At 41.4% G+C, this 25279-nt stretch overlaps 3 protein-coding genes and 1 long non-coding RNA gene across 5 annotated transcripts; all 4 read right to left on the reverse strand.

Annotated features, from left to right (window-relative positions):
* Positions 1-2407: 2407 nt before the first annotated feature.
* On the reverse strand, positions 2408-4585 carry LOC119912082. The gene is made up of 6 exons (XM_038731065.1): positions 4282-4585; positions 3838-4179; positions 3608-3649; positions 3342-3452; positions 3162-3196; positions 2408-2633 (listed from the first exon to the last, which is right to left on the reverse strand). Exons 1-6 carry the CDS (start codon positions 4325-4327, stop codon positions 2505-2507), a joined length of 705 nt encoding a protein of 234 aa, XP_038586993.1. The 5' UTR covers positions 4328-4585; the 3' UTR covers positions 2408-2504.
* Positions 4586-6166: 1581 nt separating this feature from the next.
* Positions 6167-18077, reverse strand: LOC119912083. Of its 2 annotated transcripts, none has more exons than XM_038731068.1 (6): positions 17712-18077; positions 17268-17609; positions 17038-17079; positions 6942-7052; positions 6803-6837; positions 6167-6402 (listed from the first exon to the last, which is right to left on the reverse strand). In XM_038731068.1, the coding sequence occupies exons 1-6, from the start codon at positions 17755-17757 to the stop codon at positions 6301-6303; spliced, it is 678 nt and encodes a 225-aa protein (XP_038586996.1). In that variant the 5' UTR covers positions 17758-18077; the 3' UTR covers positions 6167-6300. The 2 variants fall into 2 exon arrangements, with proteins under 2 accessions (XP_038586996.1, XP_038586995.1); XM_038731067.1 differs by lacking the exons at positions 6167-6402; positions 6803-6837; positions 6942-7052 and adding exons at positions 15855-16071; positions 16591-16625; positions 16772-16882.
* On the reverse strand, positions 11515-12518 carry LOC119912094. The gene is made up of 2 exons (XR_005446071.1): positions 12481-12518; positions 11515-11736 (listed from the first exon to the last, which is right to left on the reverse strand). It is a non-coding gene; the product is annotated as an uncharacterized LOC119912094 (long non-coding RNA).
* A 1269-nt stretch (positions 18078-19346) lies between the features above and the next one.
* Positions 19347-20982, reverse strand: LOC119912087. The gene is made up of 6 exons (XM_038731073.1): positions 20913-20982; positions 20431-20772; positions 20229-20270; positions 20043-20153; positions 19907-19941; positions 19347-19531 (listed from the first exon to the last, which is right to left on the reverse strand). Exons 1-6 carry the CDS (start codon positions 20956-20958, stop codon positions 19430-19432), a joined length of 678 nt encoding a protein of 225 aa, XP_038587001.1. The 5' UTR covers positions 20959-20982; the 3' UTR covers positions 19347-19429.
* Between the last annotated feature and the right edge of the window lie 4297 nt (positions 20983-25279).

Raw genomic sequence — 25279 nt, forward strand, 5'->3', positions numbered from 1 at the left:
TCAGAAACTGAGACAGAGATCCAGCCTGAAACAAACAGCAGATGACGAGAAGACTTACTTGTTGTAAAGCAACATGATGGTAAACATTATCTCTTAATAAAAGTCAGCAAGTAAGTAATAAGAAAATAAGTTTGAAGTTGAGAGTAATTCAGTGGCAGTACTTACTGAGGCTGCAGAGAATGAAAGCTGGTATCAAGGTAAAGGTCATCATTGTGTGGATGACTGAAGCTCTGCAATATATATATATATATAGCACCAATTCATAACAGAAGTTATCTCATTGCTCTACTCATCACTTTTCATACAGAGCAGGTCAAGACCATACTCATTGTAATATTATTTAAGACCCAACTACCATTAACTAGCACTTGGCTACCATGGCAGGAAAAACTCCCTTTTAACAAGTAGAAACCTTGAGTGGAACCTAGACTCAGGGTGGGTGGCCAGCAGAGAGAGAGAGAGAGAGAGAGAGAGAGAGAGAGAGAGAGAGCAGAATGAAAGAGAACACAAAGTAGCACAATGCAAGTTCCACATAGAGATGTAGAATAATAGTCATGGTAGAGGTATTAATACAAATATTACAACAAAATGATAAAAGAAGTAATAACGATAATTATAGCAGTGGGTGCCCTGCAACCACAGATCCAAACTCTACAGCTCCAGAGGCAGAAATACCTGCAGAAAGAGACAGAAGATGAGAGGAGAGGGACGAGAAAGCACAAAACTGCCGGAGAGCACAGAAATCAAGTTAAGCCAAGTTACCTACACAATTTTAAGCCCGATTTGCAAGTCGTCGAGCTCGCCGACCATCGGGCTGTCATGGGAGGCGAATCAGCGATCGCTCGGCACTCACCAGGCGTTAACTGAACTACTCGAGGACACATCAAAGAGGCTTGCCGGTGCTTCGCTGACGCATCGCAAACGCCAGACTGATATTTAGCATGTTAAATATCTGGCGCCGTCAGTTATAAGAGCAGGCAGCTACATTTTCACTACAAAACCCTTTTTACTCACCTCCAACTCTCTCTGTAGCACAGACAATCTCCTCTTCCCGTGTGTGCTAATCCATTCTTTCCCCCATATTCTTTGTCTTTATAATGTTTATTTTTAAATATCTTCAAATAGGAAACCACTCTTGTTTCACATGTGGTTTCATTTCCCGTGTCACTTTTCTCATGTCACTTTTCATCTGTATTTTCTTGACAAAATGTGGTTTGGAGACCAGATAGAGTCGTCAGCTTGTGCCTCCCTGTCGCTGATCAGTCACATAGAAGAATATACCTTTTACTGTCAGTGGGCAGCCAGGGGACTAACTTCAGATGTACAGTATATATCAGTGTCTAGTCAGTGGCACTGACTGGAGTACCTAACATGTTTTTTTTGAGGGTGGGGGAAACCAGAGCACCTGGAGGAAACCCACGCAGAACATGCAAATTCCATGCAGAAAGGCCGGGCTGACCGGGTTTTGAACCCACAACCTTTTTGCTGTGAGGCCACAGTACTATCCACTGGTCCACTGCCCATGCAGTGTGAACACAAGGAATTTAAAACTCCCATCAGAAGACAGCAAGTCGTGTAGTCCAAACAGCACACCGACGTTGAAAGTTGTGTAGCCAGCACTAGGCTGTAGTAACATGAGTTAATGGGATAAGAATGCATACGGACAGAGAGGGGGAGGGGGAGAGAGGAGCTCAGTGCATCATGGGAAGTCTCCCTGCAGTCTAGGCCTATAGCAGCACGACTAAGGGACGGTTCAGGGCCCACCTGAGCCAGCCCTAACTATAAGCATTATCAAAAGAGGAAAGTCTTAAGCCTACTCTTAAATGTGGAGATGCTGTCTGCCTCCTGAACCCAAACTGGAACCTGATTCTAAAGGAGAGGAACTTGATGTGCTCAGACTTTACCGCCAATCATGGTCACCTGACACCCACCTGCTCATTTGCTGTTGTTCCTCATTGTCTGCATTTGGGTCTTCAATCCTGTTGCCTTGTACACACATCCATGACACATGTAGCATATGGTTTCACACGTTATGGTATCACATTTAAAATACTCAAACTAGAAATATATGTACTGTGTAGTTTTCCAGTTACATGCAGCCATAGAGGCTTTTTATTTTCTCAGCCAGTATTAACTGCTTCCTTTAACATTTAATTTTTTCAGAAACCTTTGATCTAACAGGCCACATGCTTTTCACCTCAGTTGTGCTCAGACCACAATATGCTGTCTCTTCCTGTCAAACAAGTAATGTGTACCTTACTTACTTCACTGCAGCAGAACTCCATCTAACTGTCACTATTATACAGTCTGGACACTAATACATCAACATACATCATATGTTTTCATGCTGAACAGACTGAGAGAAAGGAAATGCTAAGAATTATAACTCCGCAGTATGGAGACACTGTCAAAAGAATAATTATTGAATCTTTATTGAAAAATAAACATTTTGGCAAGAGTGGTCATTACTCTCACCAACAAGCCATAAAAAGCCCCAAAGCATATTAATAAGATACAGCATCAGTTTCAGATGTCTCTTGAGCAGCATTAAAAACATTTGTCTCCAGATCTCTTCTTTTTGCTTTTGCTCGAAATTTCACCGCTGCGTAGGTCAGCTCATTAGAGGCCACGTTCTGTGAAAAGAGTATTTTTACATTTTAATTTGGTGACTTGACATGATTTTAATTCCCCAAAGCCTAACAGATAGTGGATATTAAATAAAAAAATAAATATGAAATAATATTGACATTTGGACAATATTTATGTATACGTGTAATACATAATACATATGTTAATGATAAGACTCCCTTAAATTTGTTCTTTAAAATATTATGACATTTTTCACGGAGCAGGACGTTTCACAGTTGAAAAAGAAACTTGTTAGTGCTCTCTAACAGGCAAACTAGAGAAAGGAGACACAGTTTCCAAAGTAGCTCAAAGGTCAATTTGGCTTTTCTTGACTGAAATTGCTTGTTACTTATATGCCCATATATACACAATACAAATACACACAGTACATATACATACATATTATTGTACATGTACATATACAACAATATTTCAGGACAGACTAATACTAGCTAATACAATATAGTTCCAATGTTTTTTTGGCCAGGCTCTATAAAACAATATATTTAACTAAGTGTTAAAATTGGACTCACCTCTCTTTGCTCTGGATTCTGTTGTTCTTTATGAGCTGAGTGACAGAAACAAATATCTGGTCAGTTCATTGATCACGCCAGGGGTTTGTAATTTTTCAGGCATATTGACACAACTTTAAGAGAATTCCCACTAGCAACTAAACCAAATATAAGATAGACACAGAAGCTCTGAAGAAGTACCTGTCTGAAGTTTCCTGTTTTTAACAAGCAGACCGATGATGACTATTACAAGGAAAACAGTCAGGCCGCCCAGGATCACACTCGTCAGCTTTGCTATTCCGTCAGACTCTTCTACAAGAAAGATCATTAAGTTAGACTCTATTTTCCCTTTAGAGACGTGAGAACTGGCTGAAATGAAAATGGACCAAACTGAATTTAACTAAACTTTTTGACCTTCAAACATTTGATAATCTGTACAGTGAAGGAAATCTTTAGGAGAATCTTACTTTCACACTTGCTGTCCACGTCATCATGCGACTCATTGCTGCCTTTTAATGACATGAAGATAAATTCAGTCTTGATTTGGCAGATTTATATATAAATTATTGAAGCCACTTTGTTGCACACATGATGTTGTTTTAAGACAATTATCAAAATATGTTTTGCAATATAAGTAGAAAAACACACAGCTGAATAATGGGAACCCAAAGACAGAAATACTTTACAATACTCTTACCTTTAATGTCTAAATGTATTAAACTGAAACTTGGACGTCCGTCTACATAAAATCCACAGATATACAGTCCAGAGTCAGATAGACCCACTTGTTTGATTTTGAGAAAGACAGCAGAGATGTTGGAGCTCATTTCAAATCTTCCATCTTGATATCCATCACAGAATGTAGCTTGGCTTTTAGGTGTGATCATAACAGAGACACAGCTGATGCTGGTTCTCTGGACAAGTCTGATCCAGAATGTTACACCTTCATATTTGGAAATGTTGGAGCACAGCAGTGTGACGTCTTCACCAGACTCGACCGCCACAGTCTGAGACTCAGAAACTGAGACAGAGATCCAGCCTGAAACAAACAGCAGATGACAAGAAGACTTTCTAGTTATAAAGTAACACGACAGTAAACAATAACTCTTGAAGTTGGGAGTAACTCAATATCAGTACTTACTGAGGCTGCAGAGAAGGAAAGCTGTTATCAAGGTAAAGTTCATCATAGTGTGGATGACTGAAGCTCTGCAAAATATCTATCTATATATATAGCACCAATTCATAAAAGAGGTTATCTCATTGCTTTACTCATCACTTTTCATACAGAGCAGGTCTAGACCCTACTCTTTGTAAAAATTTACAGAGACCCAACAATTCCTACCATGAGCAAGCACTTGGCAACAGTGGCAGGAAAGACCTCATTTTAACAGGTAGAAACCTTGAGCAGAACCTAGACTGAGGGTGGGCGGCCAACAGGGAGAGAGAGAGAGCAGGAGGAAAGAGAACACAAAGTTACACATTCCACATTGAGATGTAAAATAATAGTAATGGTAGGGGTTAATAACACAAATATCACAAACAAAATGATAATAGTAATAAATATAAAATATTCAGAATTATAGCAATGGGTGCCCCGCAACCACAGATCCAAACTCTACAACGATCGATCTGCACTTGCCAGTCATCATGTGTGAATTATAACGATGCATTAAGTTCCACATAGAAATGTAAAATATCTCTGTGTCGCATCGCAGACACCAGACAGATATCTAGCATGCTAAATATCTGAAGCTGTCGGCCGTCTTGACATCCACATCTAACCAATGAGAGCAGGCAGCTACTTTTTCACCTGAAAACACTTTTAACTCACCTCCAAATCTCTCTGTAGCACAGACAATCTCTGCTGCCCACGTGTGCTAATCCATTCTTTCACCCATATTCTTTGTCTTTATAATGTTTATCAATATATATCTGTATGATAGCAAACCACTCCTGTTTCGCACATGGTTTTGCGTCATTTCCCGTCTCACTTTTCACCTGTCACTTTCATATGCATTTTCTTGACAAAACGTGGTTTGGAGACCAGATAGAGTTGCCGGCTGGCAGAGGTGTTGTCAGCTCGTGCAGTGTGTGACCCCCTGTCGCTCATCAGTCACATAGTGTGAACACCACAACGACTTCAAGACTCCCGTTACAAGACAGCAAGTCGTGTAGTCTGAACAGCACAACGATCTGCCGACGTTGAAAGTCGTGTAGCCAGCACTAGGCCGTAGTAGCATGAGTTAATGGGATAAGAATTCATACAGACAGAGGGGGAGGGGGAGAGAGGATCTCAGTGCATCATGGGAAGTCTCCCTGCAGTTTAGGCCTACAGCAGCACGATTAAAGGGATGGTTCAGGGCCCACCTGAGCCAGCCCTAACTATAAGCATTATCAAAAGAGGAAAGTCTTAAGCCTACTCTTAAATGTGGAGATGGTGTCTGCCTCCTGAACCCAAACTGGAACCTGGTTCTAAAGGAGAGGAACTTGATGTGCTCAGACTTTACCACCAATCATGGTCACCCGACACCCACCTGCTCATTTGCTGTTGTTCCTCATTGTCTGCATTTGGGTCTTCAATCCTGTTGCCTTGTACACACATCCATGACACATGTAGCATATCATTTCACACATAGATATCACAGTTAAAATACTCAAACTGGAAATTTATGTACTGTGTAGTTTTCCAGTTACATGCACCCATAGAGGCTTTTTATTTTCTCAGCCAGTATTACCTGCTTCCTTTAACATTTTATTTTTTCAGAAACCTTTGATCTAACAGGCCACATGCTTTTCACCTCAGTTGTGCTCAGACCACAATATGCTGTCTCTTCCTGTCAAACAAGTAATGTGTACCTTACTTACTCCACTGCAGCAGACCTCCATCTAACTCTCACTATTATACAGTCTGGACACTAATAAGTGCTTTTACTGGCTCATCCTACATCAAACACCAGTCATATGTTTTTGCTATATAGACTGAAGGAAATGTTAAGAATTCTAGCTCTGCAGTAGGAAAACACTTGCACATTGAACATTGGATCTTTATTCCAAAATTAAATGATTTGGCAAGAGTGGTCATTGCTCTCACCAACAAGCCATAAAAAAGCCCCAAAGCATTTTAATACGATACAGCATCAGTTTCAGATGTCTCCCGAGTCTATCTGGTGGCAGCATAAATAACATTCGGCTCTCGCTCTCTTCTTTTTCCTTTTGGTTGAAAAGTCACTGCTGCGTAGTTCAGCTCATCAGAGGCCACATTCTGTGAAAAGAGTATTTTATGTCTTAATGCGGTGATGTGGTGGTAACATGATTTTAATTCCCACAGTGTTACCCGACAGTGACTGACAATGAATTTTTGATGCTAATCCCAGTGTTATATTTCTGATAAGACTGCACAGGGTTAAGGTTACTCAAAGACGTTCCATCTCTCCTCCAAAAGACTTCTTTAGTTCTGACTGAATGGTTCTACGAAACATCTTCAAGTAACCTTAACCAGTTCAGTTGCCCTTAATTTAACCTTCCTTTGATAATATACTATGTACATATATTCAAATGTGCCAATATATCAGGGATAAGCTCATTTTAACCAACAGAATATAGTTACAGCTGTTTTCTGTCACACAATTTGTTGTAGTCATGAATGTTAAAATTGGACTCACCTCTGTTTGCTCTGGATTCTGTTCTTCTTTATGAGCTGAGTGACAGAAACAAAATATCTGGTCGGTTCATTGATCATTGTCTTTGGCACTAGCAACTAAACCCAAATATAAGATAGACACAGAAGCTCTGAAGAAGTACCTGTCTGAAGTTTCCTGTTTTTAACAAGCAGACCGATGATGACTATTACAAGGAAAACAGTCAGGCCGCCCAGGATCACACTCGTCAGCTTTGCTATTCCATCAGACTCTTCTACAAGAAAGATCATTAAGTTAGACTCTATTTTCTCTATCTGCACAATGAAGGAAATCTTATGGAGAATCTTACTTTCACACTTGCTGTCCACGTCATCATGCGGCTCATTGCTGCCTTTTAATGACATAAAGAAAAATTTTGTCTTGATTTGGCAGATTTATGTAAAAATTATTGAAGCCACTGTTGCACACGATGTTGTTTAAAGACAATTATCAAAATGTCTTTTTTACAATATAAGCAGAATAAGACATAACTGAAAAATGGGAATCCAAAGACAGAAAAGACTTTACAATACTCTCACCTTTAATGTCTAAATATATCACACTGAAACTTGGATGTGCCTTTACGTAAAATCCACAGAAATACAATCCAGTGTCAGATAGACCCACTTTTTGGATTTTGAGAAAGACAGCAGAGATGTTGGAGCTCATTTCAAATCTTCCATTTTGATATCCATCACAGAATGAAACTTGGCTATTAGATGAGATCATAACAGAGACACAGCTGATGTTGGTTCTCTGGACAAGTCTGAACCAGAATGTTACAGCGTCGTATTTGGAAATGTTGGAGCACAGCAGTGTGACGTCTTGACCAGACTGGACCTCCACAGTCTGAGACTCAGAAACTGAGACAGAGATCCAGCCTGAAACAAACAGTAGATGACGAGAAGACTTACTTGGAAGCTGTAAGTATTGCCGTGTTTTGTGTTGTTTTACTGTTTGTTTTGCAGGTTAGCTAACTTGGCGTTTGCATATTGCATGGCTAATGTGGCTAGGTCGGTGACGTTATGATACTGAGAGACAGTCGAGAGAAACTGCGTGTCAGATGCCTGCAGCTGTTTCGGTCAATTACAGTGATCATTGTTGAAAGTAGCCTGCTTCATGAGGTCCATGATGGCCATGGATTGATAAACCTGGCCCGCTATGATGTTAATGTATTTTGACATTAAGGTGTAAATCCACTGCAGATGACTTGAATTATTTGTTATTGACCCTTATACATATCCTTGACTGGCCCTCATGTTCCCCAGACCTGAATCCAGTTGAGAACCTCTAGGACGTTATGCATCAGAGATCATCCAGGACACAATGCACGGTCTCATCAGGAGCATGCCCAGATGTTGTCGGCAAAGCATATGGGCACGTGGGGGCCCAACACACTACAGAGTCACGTTATGAGTTGCCTGTGGTTTCATTTTATTTAATCAGCCTTTAGTAGGTTGGGGATTTTGGTTTCCGTTATTTTGATCTCAAGAAATTATACAATGTACAGTAAAGATTTTAAACTTAAAATGATTTTGTCATGTCAACCCCTTTACCCCCACCCTGAGTAGTGGCGGTCCACTTTGTTCTTCCTACAAGAGAAGGGCATATTTTAAGGAGCAGTTTGCTGTGGTGGAACCAGTGGAGTATGTACGCAGAAGGGAAGAAAACACAAGCTACCAGTATGAACAAAAAACATTGATAATACACATGAAGGTCAGTGTGAATTCAACCAGGTTAGACTATCTTTATGCATTAGTCATTCACAACTCTCTCTCTCTCTCTATCGCTTCCTTCATGCTCCTCTCTCTTCATGCCTCTCTAAACAGATGACGGGGGTTCACTCTTTAGTTTACCAATCAGATTTTGCCAAAATCATCAAAGCCAATCATGTAGTTGTTGTCAAACTTTTGTTCTCCTCTCTGCTGTGGTCAGCTGTCACTTCAGTATGAAATCGCTACAGACATCAACGTTCACATTACGTTTCTCAGTTTCTTGTTGTCGTAGGCTAGGCTGATGACCGATTCCTCAGCCTATTAGAAGGACACATCTTCTCCACTCTTTCTCTCCCAGCCTGATCTGCTTCTCCACTGAGAATGATGATGCTTCATCATCCCAACATACACCCCCCTCAGGAGAACGGCAAAATCTGTCATGAAGACCAGTAAAACACAGCCTGAGGATCAGGACTTGGAAACATACACACAGACTGTACTATGTTAAATCACACACTGCATTACTGCACAATATTTTGACTGTAAATAAACAAATCAGGGTTTTTTTCTCACCAGAATCCCTGAATGACAAAGGAAGTGCAGATAATCCTCATAGCCCTTAACACTGCCTTCAGGTATCAGGGGACATGACACTGTCCAGCGCTGCCAGGGCCGACCTGAGAGATGTGTCAAGATGAGAGAGGTGTCAAGGTTGCCAAACAGGCCTACAGGACAACAATTGAGGACCATTTCTCAAACAGTGATCCAAGACGGGTATGGCAGGGCATTCAGCACATGTTACCATGCACAATGTTTTTTCATGCTTGTTCAATGAACCAAAAACAATTTCAAAATCAATGAACATGCACCTAACAGCGTAAAGACGGTAGCCACCTTCGCTAAGCACGCCCCGAATACACAGCAGGCGCTCTAACTGAGGTCCGACTCTTTCATGGCTGCGCTCCATTCACTCTAACGCAAAAGGAGTTCCTTCCTTCTACCGTATTGTTCCAAGATATTGTCAAACGCTGTTCTTGGGGCACTTGTAATAGTTACAGCTGCTACCCAGAAAGATTGAAAGGAGAAGTATGATTTATTCTCTTTCCAAAACCTAAAATAAATCCAGAAAAGTGTAGGCTGTAGGTTGTTCCTAATGTGATGTTAGTTAGCAGCGTTTGTCGCTGTTATAACTCACCCTGGTGTCTGATGGTACACAGCTGTCCTCACAGAAACTGATTTAGGACGTCACAGCCTCTGTGAACTCATCCAGACTGCTGGTGGCAGTCCTGAAAACCTTCCAGTCAGTACAGTCCAAACACACTTAAAGGTCCTCTAAAGCCTCACTGGTCCACTGCTTTGATGTCCTCACCACAGGTTTACAGATCTTTAGTTTCTGCCTGTATGCAGGAATTAGATGTATCATCACGTGGTCAGTGTGCCCCAGTGCAGTGCTGGGGACGGCATGATAGGCACTGCTTATTGTGGTATACCAGTGATCCAGAATGTTCTTCTCTCTGGTTGGACATTTAAGAAACTGTATTTAGGGAGTATCAGATCCCTTTGTTTGCAGGAGAGATCTGGATGCGGTTTGCTCTGTACAGTTGGAATCCAGCCAGCTGCAACGCGGAGTCCGGTATCGATCCACACAGTGACGTCTCCGTGAAGCACAGAACAGAAGTAAATAAAAGTCTCTGTCCCCCCTCCTCATTCAGCACGATCATCCCGAATATATTGATCAGCAAGCTGTTTCACCTTGGCCTCCCCCCTCACACCTGCAGCTGGATTCAAGATTTGGATCACATCACAAGGGTGTGTGCTGAGCCCAACACTGTACTCACTGTACACATGACTGCACACCAGCCCATCAAACAACCAGGGATGAGGTTGTAAAATTGACGTGGTAGTGCACAAAAAATCATTGGCTGGCCTCTACCGTCCCTGGAAAAGCCGGGGTGTGGGTGAAATGCAATATCCACACAGCAATACAGACAGTAACAGTAGAAAAATAATAATGGTACTGATAATTATAGTAAGATTAATGAAAATAATAAGACTAGTAATAATTTTAGTAACAAATGTTGTGCAGGAACAGGAGGACAGCAGGTGACTCGCAGACACAGATCCAGAATCCACAGCTCCAGAGCCAGAAACACCTGCAGAAAGCAATAGGGGGAGAGAGAAGAAGTCTAGTTAATTACATGGATTGATGGGACACAGTTGCATATTGAGGAAAGAGAGAGGAGGAGAGAGGAGCTTAGTGCATCATGGGAAGTATCCCTGTATTCTAGGCCTATATCAGTACAACTCAAGGATGGTTCAGGGCTCACCTAAGCCAGCCCTAACTACTGTATAAACAATATCAAAAGAGGAGTCTTAAACTCTTAAATGTGGATATGGTATCTGCCTCTTGAACTCAAACTGGGACCTTCCACAGGAGAGGAGCTTGATGTAATCAGATATTACCACCAATCATGTTCACCCAACACCTACCTGATCTCTTGTTGTTCTGCCTTAGTGTCTGCATTTGGGTCCTCAATCCTGTTGCATCGTACATACATCCGTGACACACAAAGCATATCATTTCATTTCATTTTATCAGAGTTAAAATATTCAGTTTGGACACTGATGCACTGTGTAGTTTTCTAATTATATGCAGCCCTAGGGGCTTTTAATTTTCTCAGCCAGTATTACCTGCTTCCTTTAACATTTTATTTTTTAAACCTTTGATCTTGACCTTGACCTTTGACCTTTGAACAGGCCACATGCTTTTCACCTCAGTTGTGCTCAGACCACAATATGCTGTCTCTTCCTGTCAAACAAGTAATGTGTACCTTACTTACTCCACTGCAGCAGAACTCCATCTAACTCTCACTATTATATAGTCTGGACACTAATAAGTGCTCTTACTGGCTCATCATATATCACACACCAGTCACATGGTTTAAATATAGCTGTGCAGAATGAAGACACTAGCAAAAGAATAAACATTGGATCTTTATTTCCAAATTAAATGTTCGGGCAACAGTGGTCATTGCTCTCACCAACAACATAAAAAAGCCCAAAGACAAATTAACATGATACAGCATCAGTTCCAGTTGCGTCTATCTGGCGGCAGCATAAATAACATTCGGCTCCAGCTCTCTTCTTTTAGCTTTTAGGTTGAAAAGTCACTGCTGCGTAGTTCAGCTCATCAGAGTCCATGTTCTGTGAAAACAGTATTTTAATTTTTAATGTGGTGACTCGACATGATTTTAATTCCCCAGAATATAATAGATATTATATAGTATTTGGCCAATATTTACATATCAATACATGTGATACATATGTGTCTGATAAGACTCCCTTAAATTTGTAATTTAAAAGAACATTTTTCACTAAGCAGGACATTTCACAGTTGAAAAACAAACTTATTAGTGCTCTTTAACGGGCAAACTATAAAAAGAAGAGACAGCTAACAAAGCACCTTAAAAATCATTTTAGCTTATCTTAGCAATTGCTTGTTACTTACAGCTATCAGTCTTAACATTATGACCACCTGCTGGTCAAAACAGCCCTGACCCATCGAGGAATGGACTCCACTCCTAGACACCTTTCTATCAGAACCAGCATAAACTTTTACAACAATTTGACCTATATTCTGGTCTGCTGGATCAGACCATGCAGGTCAGCCTTCGCTCCCCACTTGCATTAATGAGCCAATTCACAGTTTTTCCTTCCTTGGACCACTTTTGATTGGTACTGACCATTGCAGACAACCAGAGATGCTCTGACCCAGTCATCTAGCCAATCACAATTTTGCTCAAATCCTTATGCTTGCCAAGATTATTAGTGTTATTCACTTCACCTTTACATCTTATGGCTATTAACTGATACAATATAGTTCCAACGTTTTTTTTGGCCACGCTCTATCAAACAATTTATATAAGTACATTTTTAAATTGGACTCACCTCTGTTTGCCCTGGATTCTGTTCTTCTTTAACAGCTGAGCTGAGTGACAGAAACAAAATATCTGGTCAGTTCATTGATCATTGTCTTTGATAACCCAGACATACTGACACAACTTTAAGAGAATTTCCACTAGCAACTAAACCAAATATAAGATAGACACAGAAGCTCTGAAGAAGTACCTGTCTGAAGTTTTCTGTTTTTAACAACCAGACCGATAATGACTATTACAAGGAAAACAGTCAGGCCGATCAGGATCACACTCTTCAGCTTTGCTATTCTGTCAGACTCTTCTACAAGAAAGATCATTAAGTTAGACTCTATTTTCCCTTTAGAGACATGAGAACTGGCTGAAATGAAAATGGACCAAACTGAATTTAACTGAACTGTTTTACCTTCAAATATTTGATAATCTGCACAGTGAAGGAAATCTTTAGGAGAATCTTACTTTAACACTTGCTGTCCAATGATGTGGCTCATCGCTGCCTTTTACATGAAGATAAATTCAGTCTGGATTTTAAATTTCATAGATTTAGATCAAAATTATTTAAACACTTTTGTTGCATACATGATCTTTTCACAAAACCTTTTCTGCAGAAAAAGACATAACTGAATAATGGGAATCCAAAGACAGAAGAGACTTTACAATACTCTCACCTTTCATGTTTAAATATATTACACTGAAACTTGGAAGTGCATTTGCGTAAAATCCACAGAAATACAGTCCAGAGTCATATAAATCCACTTGTTTGATTTTGAGAAAGAGAGCAGAGATGTTGGAGCTCATTTCAAATCTTCCACTTTGATATCCATCACAGAATGTAGCATTGCTGTTAGATGTGACCATAACAGAGATACAGCTGATGCTGGTTCTCTGGACAAGTCTGAACCAGAATGTTACAGCGTCATATGTGGAAATGTTGGAGCACAGCAGTGTGACGTCTTCACCAGACTGGACCTCCACAGTCTGAGACTCAGAAACTGAGACAGAGATCCAGCCTGAAACAAACAGCAGATGACGAGAAGACTTACTTGTTGTAAAGCACATGATGGTAAACATTATCTCTTAATAAAAGTCAGCAAGTAAGTAATAAGAAAATAAGTTTGAAGTTGAGAGTAATTCAGTGGCAGTACTTACTGAGGCTGCAGAGAATGAAAGCTGGTATCAAGGTAAAGGTCATCATTGTGTGGATGACTGAAGCTCTGCAATATATATCTACATAGCACCAATTCATAACAGAAGTTATCTCATTGCTCTACTCATCACTTTTCATACAGAGCAGGTCAAGACCATACTCATTGTAATATTATTTAAGACCCAACTATTTCTACCATTAACTAGCACTTGGCTACCATGGCAGGAAAAACTCCCTTTTAACAAGTAGAAACCTTGAGTGGAACCTAGACTCAGGGTGGGTGGCCAGCAGAGAGAGAGAGAGAGAGAGAGAGAGAGAGAGAGAGAGAGAGCAGAATGAAAGAGAACACAAAGTAGCACAATGCAAGTTCCACATAGAGATGTAGAATAATAGTCATGGTAGAGGTATTAATACAAATATTACAACAAAATGATAAAAGAAGTAATAACGATAATTATAGCAGTGGGTGCCCTGCAACCACAGATCCAAACTCTACAGCTCCAGAGGCAGAAATACCTGCAGAAAGAGACAGAAGATGAGAGGAGAGGGACGAGAAAGCACAAAACTGCCGGAGAGCGCAGAAATCAAGTTAAGCCAAGTTACCTACACGATTTTAAGCCCGATTTGCAAGTCGTCGAGCTCGCCGACCATCGGGCTGTCATAGGAGGCGAATCAGCGATCGCTCGGCACTCACCAGGCGTTAACTGAACTACTCGAGGACACATCAAAGAGGCTTGCCGGTGCTTCGCTGACGCATCGCAAACGCCAGACTGATATTTAGCATGTTAAATATCTGGCGCCGTCAGTTATAAGAGCAGGCAGCTACATTTTCACTACAAAACCCTTTTTACTCACCTCCAACTCTCTCTGTAGCACAGACAATCTCCTCTTCCCGTGTGTGCTAATCCATTCTTTCCCCCATATTCTTTGTCTTTATAATGTTTATTTTTAAATATCTTCAAATAGAAACCACTCTTGTTTCACATGTGGTTTCATTTCCCGTGTCACTTTTCTCATGTCACTTTTCATCTGTATTTTCTTGACAAAATGTGGTTTGGAGACCAGATAGAGTCGTCAGCTTGTGCCTCCCTGTCGCTGATCAGTCACATAGAAAAAGATACCTTTTACTGTCAGTGGGCAGCCAGGGGACTAACTTCAGATGTACAGTATATATCAGTGTCTAGTCAGTGGCACTGACTGGAGTACCTAACATGTTTTTTTTGAGGGTGGGGGAAACCAGAGCACCTGGAGGAAACCCACGCAGAACATGCAGAAAGGCCGGGCTGACCGGGTTTTGAACCCACAGCCTTTTTGCTGTGAGGCCACAGTGCTATTCACTGGACCACTGCCCATGCAGTGTGAACACAAGGAATTTAAAAGTCCCATCAGAAGACAGCAAGTCGTGTAGTCCAAACAGCACACCGACGTTGAAAGTCGTGTAGCCAGCACTAGGCTGTAGTAACATGAGTTAATGGGATAAGAATGCATACAGACAGAGGGGGAGGGGGAGAGAGGAGCTCAGTGCATCATGGGAAGTCTCCCTGCAGTCTAGGCCTATAGCAGCACGACTAAGGGACGGTTCAGGACTCACCTGAGCCAGCCCTAACTATAAGCATTATCAAAAGAGGAAAGTCTTAAGCCTACTCCTAAATGTGGAGATGGTGTCTGCCTCCTGAACCCAAACTGGAACCTGATTCTAAAGGAGAGGAACTTGATGTGCTCAGACTTTACCACCAATCATGGTCACCCACACCCACCTGCTCATTTGCTGTTGTTCCTCATTGTCTGCATTTGGGTCTTCAATCCTGTTGCCTTGTACACACATCCATGACACATGTAGCATATGGTTTCACACGTTATGGTATCACATTTAAAATACTCAAACTAGAAATATATGCACTGTGTAGTTTTCCAGTTACATGCAGCCATAGAGGCTTTTTATTTTCTCAGCCAGTATTACCTGCTTCCTTTAACATTTTATTTTTTGAAACCTTTGATCTAATAGGCCACATGCTTTACACCTCAGTTGTGCTCAGACCACAATATGTTGTCTCTTCCTGTCAAACAAGTGATGTGTACCTTACTTACTCCACTGCTGCAGAACTCCATCTAACTGTCACTATTATACAGTCTGGACACTAATACATCAACATACGCAATATGTTTTCATGCTGAACAGACTAAGAGAAAGGAAATGCTAAGAATTATAACTCCGCAGTATGGAGACACTGTCAAAAGAATAAACATTGAATCTTTATTGAAAAATAAACATTTTGGCAAGAGTGGTCATTACTCTCACCAACAAGCCATAAAAAGCCCCAAAGCATATTAATAAGATACAGCATCAGTTTCAGATGTCTCTTGAGCAGCATTAAAAACATTTGTCTCCAGATCTCTTCTTTTTGCTTTTGCTCGAAATTTCACCGCTGTGTAGGTCAGCTCATTAGAGGCCACGTTCTGTGAAAAGAGTATTTTACGTCTTAATTTGGTGAATTTTAATTCCCCAAAGCCTAACAGATAGTGGATATTAAATAAAAAAATAAATATGAAATAATATTGACATTTGGACAATATTTATGTATACGTGTAATACATAATACATATGTTAATGATAAGACTCCCTTAAAGTTGTTCTTTAAAATATTGTGACATTTTTCATGGAGCAGGACGTTTCACAGTTGAAAAAGAAACTTGTTAGTGCTCTCTAACAGGCAAACTAGAGAAAGGAGACACAGTTTCCAAAGTAGCTCAAAGGTCAATTTGGCTTTTCTTGACTGAAATTGCTTGTTACTTATATGCCCATATATACACAATACAAATACACACAGTACATATACATACATATTATTGTACATGTACATATACAACAATATTTCAGGACAGACTAATACTAGCTAATACAATATAGTTCCAATGGTTTTTTTGGCCAGGCTCTATAAAACAATATATTTAACTAAGTGTTAAAATTGGAGTCACCTCTCTTTGCTCTCGATTCTGTTGTTCTTTATGAGCTGAGTGACAGAAACAAATATCTGGTCAGTTCATTGATCATTGCCAGGGGTTTGTAATTTTTCAGGCATATTGACACAACTTTAAGATAATTCCCACTAGCAACTAAACTAAATATAAGATAGACACAGAAGCTCTGAAGAAGTACCTGTCTGAAGTTTCCTGTTTTTAACAACCAGACCGATGATGACTGTTACAAGGAAAACAGTCAGGCCGCCCAGGATCACACTCGTCAGCTTTGCTATTCCGTCAGACTCTTCTACAAGAAAGATCATTAAGTTAGACTCTATTTTCCCTTTAGAGACGTGAGAACTGGCTGAAATGAAAATGGACCAAACTGAATTTAACTAAACTTTTTGACCTTCAAACATTTGATAATCTGTACAGTGAAGGAAATCTTTAGGAGAATCTTACTTTCACACTTGCTGTCCACGTCATCATGCGACTCATTGCTGCCTTTTAATGACATGAAGATAAATTCAGTCTTGATTTGGCAGATTTATATATAAATTATTGAATCCACTTTGTTGCACACATGATGTTGTTTAAAGACAATTATCAAAATATTTTTTGCAATATAAGTAGAAAAACACACAGCTGAATAATGGGAACCCAAAGACAGAAATACTTTACAATACTCTTACCTTTAATGTCTAAATGTATTACACTGAAACTTGGACGTCCGTCTACATAAAATCCACAGAAATACAGTCCAGAGTCAGATAGACCCACTTGTTTGATTTTGAGAAAGAGAGCAGAGATGTTGGAGCTCATTTCAAATCTTCCATCTTGATATCCATCACAGAATGTAGCTTGGCTTTTAGATGTGATCATAACAGAGACACAGCTGATGTTGGTTCTCTGGACAAGTCTGATCCAGAATGTTACAGCTTCATTTTTGGAAATGTTGGAGCACAGCAGTGTGACGTCTTCACCAGACTCGACCGCCACAGTCTGAGACTCAGAAACTGAGACAGAGATCCAGCCTGAAACAAACAGCAGATGACAAGAAGACTTTCTAGTTATAAAGTAACACGACAGTAAACAATAACTCTTGAAGTTGGGAGTAACTCAATATCAGTACTTACTGAGGCTGCAGAGAAGGAAAGCTGTTATCAAGGTAAAGTTCATCATAGTGTGGATGACTGAAGCTCTGCAAAATATCTATCTATATATATAGCACCAATTCATAACAGAGGTTATCTCATTGCTTTACTCATCACTTTTCATACAGAGCAGGTCTAGACCCTACTCTTTGTAAAAATTTACAGAGACCCAACAATTCCTACCATGAGCAAGCACTTGGCAACAGTGGCAGGAAAGACCTCATTTTAACAGGTAGAAACCTTGAGCAGAACCTAGACTGAGGGTGGGCATGCTAAATATCTGAAGCTGTCGGCCGTCTTGACATCCACATCCAACCAATGAGAGCAGGCAGCTACTTTTTCACCTGAAAACACTTTTAACTCACCTCCAAATCTCTCTGTAGCACAGAAAATCTCTGCTGCCCACGTGTGCTAATCCATTCTTTCGCCCATATTCTTTGTCTTTATAATGTTTATCAATATATATCTGTATGATAGCAAACCACTCCTGTTTCGCACATGGTTTTGCGTCATTTCCCGTCTCACTTTTCACCTGTCACTTTCATATGCATTTTCTTGACAAAACGTGGTTTGGAGACCAGATAGAGTTGCCGGCTGGCAGAGGTGTTGTCAGCTCGTGCAGTGTGTGACCCCCTGTCGCTCATCAGTCACATAGTGTGAACACCACAACGACTTCAAGACTCCCGTTACAAGACAGCAAGTCGTGTCGTCTGAACAGCACAACGATCTGCCGACGTTGAAAGTCGTGTAGCCAGCACTAGGCCGTAGTAACATGAGTTAATGGGATAAGAATGCATACAGACAGAGAGGGGGAGGGGGAGAGAGGAGCTCAGTGCATCATGGGAAGTCTCCCTGCAGTCTAGGCCTATAGCAGCACGACTAAGGGACGGTTCAGGACTCACCTGAGCCAGCCCTAACTATAAGCATTATCAAAAGAGGAAAGTCTTAAGCCTACTCTTAAATGTGGAGATGGTGTCTGCCTCCTGAACCCAAACTGGAACCTGATTCTAAAGGAGAGGAACTTGATGTGCTCAGACTTTACCACCAATCATGGTCACCTGACACCCACCTGCTCATTTGCTGTTGTTCCTCATTGTCTGCATTTGGGTCTTCAATCCTGTTGCCTTGTACACACATCCATGACACATGTAGCATATGGTTTCACACGTTATGGTATCACATTTAAAATACTCAAACTAGAAATATATGTACTGTGTAGTTTTCCAGTTACATGCAGCCATAGAGGCTTTTTATTTTCTCAGCCAGTATTAACTGCTTCCTTTAACATTTTATTTTTTCAGAAACCTTTGATCTAACAGGCCACATGCTTTTCACCTCAGTTGTGCTCAGACCACAATATGCTGTCTCTTCCTGTCAAACAAGTAATGTGTACCTTACTTACTCCACTGCAGCAGACCTCCATCTAACTGTCACTATTATACAGTCTGGACACTAATAAGTGCTCTTACTGGCTCATCATATATCACACACCAGTCATATGTTTTTGCTATATAGACTGAAGGAAATGTTAAGAATTCTAGCTCTGCAGTAGGAAAACACTTGGAAATGAATGAACATTGGATCTTTATTCCAAAATTAAATGATTTGGCAAGAGTGGTCATTGCTCTCACCAACAAGCCATAAAAAAGCCCCAAAGCATTTTAATACGATACAGCATCAGTTTCAGATGTCTCCCGAGTCTATCTGGTGGCAGCATAAATAACATTCGGCTCTCGCTCTCTTCTTTTTCCTTTTGGTTGAAAAGTCACTGCTGCGTAGTTCAGCTCATCAGAGGCCACATTCTGTGAAAAGAGTATTTTACGTCTTAATGCGGTGATGTGGTGGTAACATGATTTTAATTGACAATGAATTTTTGATGCTAATACCAGTATTATATTTCTGATAAGACTTCACAGGGTTAAGGTTACTCAAAGACGTTCCATCTCTCATCCAAAAGACTTCTTTAGTTCTGACTGAATGGTTCTACGAAACATCTTCAAGTAACCTTAACCAGTTCAGTTGCCCTTAATTTAACCTTCCTTTGATAATATACTATGTACATATATTCAAATGTGCCAATATATCAGGGATAAGCTCATTTTAACCAACAGAATATAGTTACAGCTGTTTTCTGTCACACAATTTGTTGTAGTCATGAATGTTAAAATTGGACTCACCTCTGTTTGCTCTGGATTCTGTTCTTCTTTATGAGCTGAGTGACAGAAACAAATATCTGGTCAGTTCATTGATCATTGTCTTTGGCACTAGCAACTAAACAAATATAAGATAGACAGTGAAGCTCTGAAGAAGTACCTGTCTGAAGTGTCCTGTTTTTAACAAGCAGACCGATGATGACTATTACAAGGAAAACAGTCAGGCCGCCCAGGATCACACTCGTCAGCTTTGCTATTCCATCAGACTCTTCTACAAGAAAGATCATTAAGTTAGACTCTATTTTCTCTATCTGCACAATGAAGGAAATCTTATGGAGAATCTTACTTTCACACTTGCTGTCCACGTCATCATGCGGCTCATCGCTGCCTTTTAATGACATAAAGAAAAATTTTGTCTTGATTTGCCACTGTTGCACACATGATGTTGTTTAAAGACAATTATCAAAATGTCTTTTTTTTACAATATAAGCAGAATAAGACATAACTGAAAAATGGGAATCCAATCCAAGACTTTACAATACTCTCACCTTTAATGTCTAAATATATCACACTGAAACTTGGATGTGCCTTTACGTAAAATCCACAGAAATACAATCCAGAGTCAGATGGACCCACTTTTTTGATTTTGAGAAAGACAGCAGAGATGTTGGAGCTCATTTCAAATCTTCCATTTTGATATCCATCACAGAATGAAACTTGGCTATTAGATGAGATCATAACAGAGACACAGCTGATGTTGGTTCTCTGGACAAGTCTGAACCAGAATGTTGGAGCGTCATATTTGGAAATGTTGGAGCACAGCAGTGTGACGTCTTCACCAGACTGGACTTCCACAGTCTGAGACTCAGAAACTGAGACAGAGATCCAGCCTGAAACAAACAGCAAACAAGAAGAATTTCTAGTTATGAAGTAACATGACGGTAAACAATATAACAATATAATAAAACTCATCAGGTGAGTAATAAGTAAATATGTTTGAAGTTGAGAGTAATTCAGTGCCAATACTTACTGAGGCTGCAGAGAATGAAAGCTGTTATCAAGGTAAAGTTCATCATAGTGCGTATGACTGAAGCTCTGCAATGTCGTTGAATGAAGTTTGTCCCAGGAAGGGTGTTCTCAATGCAAAGAGGCGGGCTGTTGCTTATTCTGTTGCTCAAACTGACTACATACATGAATATGAGTGTTGACGCATCCGTTCATTGTTAAAAATCTTCACACCAAAGGACATAAAATACAATACAGAAATATATATCAGAGATGCAAAGGATTGACATAATATCAGATAGCTGAGAGGTTTGCTGTGTAGAATCACAACTAGGGCTGTCGCGCTATTGGCCAAGACAACCGCAGAGGATGGCAAGCACAGACTGCGACTGCAATGTTCATACTTCAGTGCGTATTAAATTAATACATTAGTGCTTAAAAAATTCCAAAAGCGTTTCGAGCTCTGTAACGGTTCAAGGACGGATAGCCATGGGCTGTACGTGACCCGACTTAAAACTTGGAAGCTGTAAGTATTGCCGTGTTTTGTGTTGTTTTACTGTTTGTTTTGCAGGTTAGCTAACTTGGCGTTAGCATATTGCACGGCTAATGTGGCTAGGTCGGTGACGTTATGATACTGAGAGACAGTCGAGAGAAACTGCGTGTCAGATGCCTGCAGCTGTTTCGGTCAATTACAGTGATCATTGTTGAAAGTAGCCTGCTTCATGAGGTCCATGATGGCCATGGATTGATAAATCTGGCCCGCTATGATGTTAATGTATTTTGACATTAAGGTGTAGATCCACTGCAGATGACTTGAATTATTTGTTATTGACCCTTATACATATCCTTCAATCTTCCGCCAAGGCCCAGCTCCTACACAACACATTTAGCTGAAGGGTGCATTCACTGTTTTGTTTTTAATGAAACAAAATAAAAATTATGTGATGTTATCATTGCTGGGGTCTTTACAAAACCCGCCCGTTACATCTGGAGAATATGATATGTAGACTGTGGTATCTGTATGTATTATCAAAACATTGCAGCTGTTTTATGCCAAGTGAATGGTTAAACTTAGACAATGTTTCAGTAACTGCTGGTTAAAACAAATATCCAAAATACCACAATATCCAAAATGTCCTTCTTCCTGCTGTTGTACTACAGAAACACTGAGTGCTCTCATGTTCATCATTTTGCTGTCATTTCTGCTTGAAACTGAATGTTAGCCTTTAGCATACTCAACATCTTTATTTTTCTATTCTAATTAACATTGGTGTACCTTAACCTGGAAGACCACCTGTGTTCTAAGCATTGTCAGTCATGTTCTCATGAACTAAAAGAAGACTTAGGAGCAAGAAAGTTCTCTTTTAAGATGCACAAAGTGAATGCTGTCTATCTGGTTGTGCAAGTGTGAGTTTGGACCTTTCCAATGAAAGCAGTGATGCTGCATCTTGTGAATGTCAATTACTCAGTTTGTGTAAAGTGATGGACGGAGTACTGAAACAGTGTCAGAAAGGGTTAATATGTACTGGAAACATTTTAAGTCGCATCATTCAAACCAGATAGGTCTTAGAGGCGTGTGGTTATGGCTGAAAACCAGTCTTCCTGTGGTTGCTATTTTTTGCCTGTTTGCATTGGTTAATGTTTTACACTTTGTGTTTCCAAAACATCTGTACAAATATAGATAAAAATTGTATTATTATTATTTTTAAGACCAAGGCTAGACTTACAAATTTCTGGCTTTCGAAGCGTCATCATTTTCACCTAAGTTCTGCTCAGACACCACTGCTGTCTCTTTCTGTCAAACAAGTGTGTACCTCACTCACTCCTCCTCTGTGTCAGTCTAGTCTAGACAGTCATCTGCATCCAAAGGGGAAGGTGTAGGAAGATTTGGCCAAGAGTTACTAATAATCTCATTAATAAAATGTTGAAATTTCTGCATTTGTTCTGTGACAGGGGAGACCGCAACACCCAAAACATCAGATTCACCATGAGCTATTAGGTGGGTGTAAAGTAAGAAAAAACATAATCTACGCTGACTGAGAAAGACCTGATTTAAACTGAAAACATTTCTTCCTCACTCACCAGCTGGAGTGCTGCTCAGCACCTCTGTGCTCAGTGCCGCCACTACATTGCAGTACTAAATCTTATTAAATGGTGTCATGTGTATACTGTATGTCGAAGTCTAAAGAGTCATGAGCCTGGAGGGATAGCTCAGGGCTTGTACCCTTGAGAGTAAATCGGAAGGTGGCAGAAGAGGCGGAAGGACGCAAAGGACCCATGAGGTTAACAGCTCATGTGGAACAAGACACAAATAAACAAATAAAAAGAACAAGAGAAAAAAAAACCTGTGTGTGTGTGTGTTGTTTTCCTTAATGTGTGTGCGTGCATGTGATGTGATGTTTAAGCAGTAGTTGTGGATAAGTGCTTTACAAGTTCATGTATACAGTTATGGAGGCTTTGAGGAGTTACTGTAAGTCATGGCTTCTCAGTCCACTTAATTTTATGCATGTTTTCCTCACTTGTGTTTTTCCTTGCATCTTAAGGTTGATTTATACTCCTGAGTAGCTACTTCGTAGGCTACGCACTTCACAGCACGGGACACTTCATAAGGGCTACCCAGCCGACCAATCACAGTGCTTATGGTCCGTGTCGCCTCGACGTGTAGATACATTTTGAGGTGGTGCACGTCAGGCTAAGGTGTACGCGACGGCGTATGGTAGGGGGCTACGTAGAGGCTACGTCGTCGATTCGATTCGATGCAGAAGTATAAATTCCACTTCAGTCCAGCTCACCGTGAATGGGGAGAAGAAACAAGGAATCGTGTTTTTAGAGAAATGAGACGTCCTTTCCTCCAAAGCGTCACTTGAAGCAACATCTGTTCTATCTCACACAGGCTCCGCCCTCTACTGGACTGTATGGGTACTATCTCTCCTCATATGGCCAATTTTCCACACAGCTCAGTTGATTTTGCATCTGAACAACCTGGGCTTTGCAATCAACTGGGAGAAGAGCTCCCCCTATCCCCGCCAGGAGGTGGAGAATTTGGGATGTTGTGCTCAACTCAGCCAGCCTGAGAGCTCATCTGTCGGAACTCAGACAGACGACTCTTCTTCAAGCGGTCCGCAAGCTCCTCCTGGGAACTGCTGTGATGGTGCTGTCAGTGATGCAGCTGCTGGGGCTCATGGCAGCAGCTCATCCAGTGGTTACCCTGGGCCTGCTACACATGTGGTGGCCACAACGCTGGTTTACCAGCCTGCATCTAAACCTCTAGAGGCACAAGCGATGCATGGTGACGCCCCCCCAGTCAGTACAGAGGGACCTGTGGTTCTGGGGGTCCCCTCATCACCTGAGGGTGGGGGTACCGCTCGGCCAGATATCCTCATACGTATCAGTGTTCACGGATGTGTCTCTAACCGGATGGGGAGGGACCTGCCTGGGGAGAGCAGTGGGTGGTGTGTGGCCTCCTGGGGTGAGCCGACACATCAACCAACTGGAGCTCCAGGCGGTGTTTCTGGTCCTCCAGCACCACAAAGCCCTAGTCCAGGGCAGGCACGTGCTGGTGATGACAGACAACCACACAACAGTTGCCTACATCAACAGTCAGGGCGGAGTCCAATCCGCAGCTCTGTTGACTTTAGCAGAGGACCTATGGACGTGGGCTGCAGCACACTTGTTGTCTCCAAAGGCCCTTCACGTCCCAGGCTCGGAGAACAGGGGGGCCGACCTCATGTCGAGGGGCGGTCCCCCACAGAGCGAGTGGAGACTGCATCCCAATATAATAAAGCAGATCTAGTCTTGCTTCGTGACGGCGCAGGTGGACCTGTTTGCCAGACGGCACAACGCCCACAGCCTGCTGTGGTTCTTGAATCTACCACAGGACAGCCCGCCCTTGGGCATGGACACGCGCCATGGCCAAAAAGCCTGCTGTATGCTTTCCTTCCACTCCATCTCACCGCCCCCTCCTGCTGGAGAGGGTGAGACAGGAAGGGTTGTTAGTCATCCTGGTAGCCCCCAGCCGCAGATTGGCGGGGTAGTACGCAGAGGTGACGCAGCCAAGGCCTGTGCCTCAGGTCTGGGGGGCTCTGTCACAGGAGTCATGTGTCATAGGCACACTGCCGGTGCTCGGCCAACCTCTCCAGGTTTGGCTCCTGAAAGGGAGAGGTTGAGACAGACTGGGCTGTCCGCAGAGGTGGTACATACCATCCAGGCGGCGAGGGCAGGCTCCACCACTTCCGGCTACAAAGCTAAGTGGCTGGGCTTTCAGCGCTGGTGCATCGAGAAGGAAATGGATCCCATAACCTGCTCAGTGGGATCCATCCTTTCCTTCTTACAGGGTCTAATGGAGAAGGGACTGTCACACTCAACCATTAAGGTGTATGCGGCAGCTATCTC

Source organism: Micropterus salmoides, unplaced genomic scaffold (genome assembly GCF_014851395.1).
Source record: "Micropterus salmoides isolate LMB-PRFRI ecotype aquatic unplaced genomic scaffold, ASM1485139v1 Ms_hic_scaffold_2, whole genome shotgun sequence".
NCBI lineage: Eukaryota > Metazoa > Chordata > Actinopteri > Centrarchiformes > Centrarchidae > Micropterus > Micropterus salmoides.

Coding starts and splice junctions, on each gene's coding strand:
- LOC119912087 (XM_038731073.1), bottom strand. CDS start 20,958: ATGATGAACTTTACCTTGATAACAGCTTTCATTCTCTGCAGCCTCA. Junction 20,773..20,912: donor TTTCATTCTCTGCAGCCTCA/GTAAGTATTGGC, acceptor TGTTTGTTTCAG/GCTGGATCTCTGTCTCAGTT. Junction 20,271..20,430: donor GATATATTTAGACATTAAAG/GTGAGAGTATTG, acceptor TGTCATTAAAAG/GCAGCGATGAGCCGCATGAT.
- LOC119912083 (XM_038731067.1), bottom strand. CDS start 17,757: ATGATGAACTTTACCTTGATAACAGCTTTCCTTCTCTGCAGCCTCA. Junction 17,610..17,711: donor TTTCCTTCTCTGCAGCCTCA/GTAAGTACTGAT, acceptor TGTTTGTTTCAG/GCTGGATCTCTGTCTCAGTT. Junction 16,883..17,037: donor CGTGGACAGCAAGTGTGAAA/GTAAGATTCTCC, acceptor TCTTTCTTGTAG/AAGAGTCTGACGGAATAGCA.
- LOC119912082 (XM_038731065.1), bottom strand. CDS start 4,327: ATGATGAACTTTACCTTGATAACAGCTTTCCTTCTCTGCAGCCTCA. Junction 4,180..4,281: donor TTTCCTTCTCTGCAGCCTCA/GTAAGTACTGAT, acceptor TGTTTGTTTCAG/GCTGGATCTCTGTCTCAGTT. Junction 3,197..3,341: donor AAACAGGAAACTTCAGACAG/GTACTTCTTCAG, acceptor TCTGTCACTCAG/CTCATAAAGAACAACAGAAT.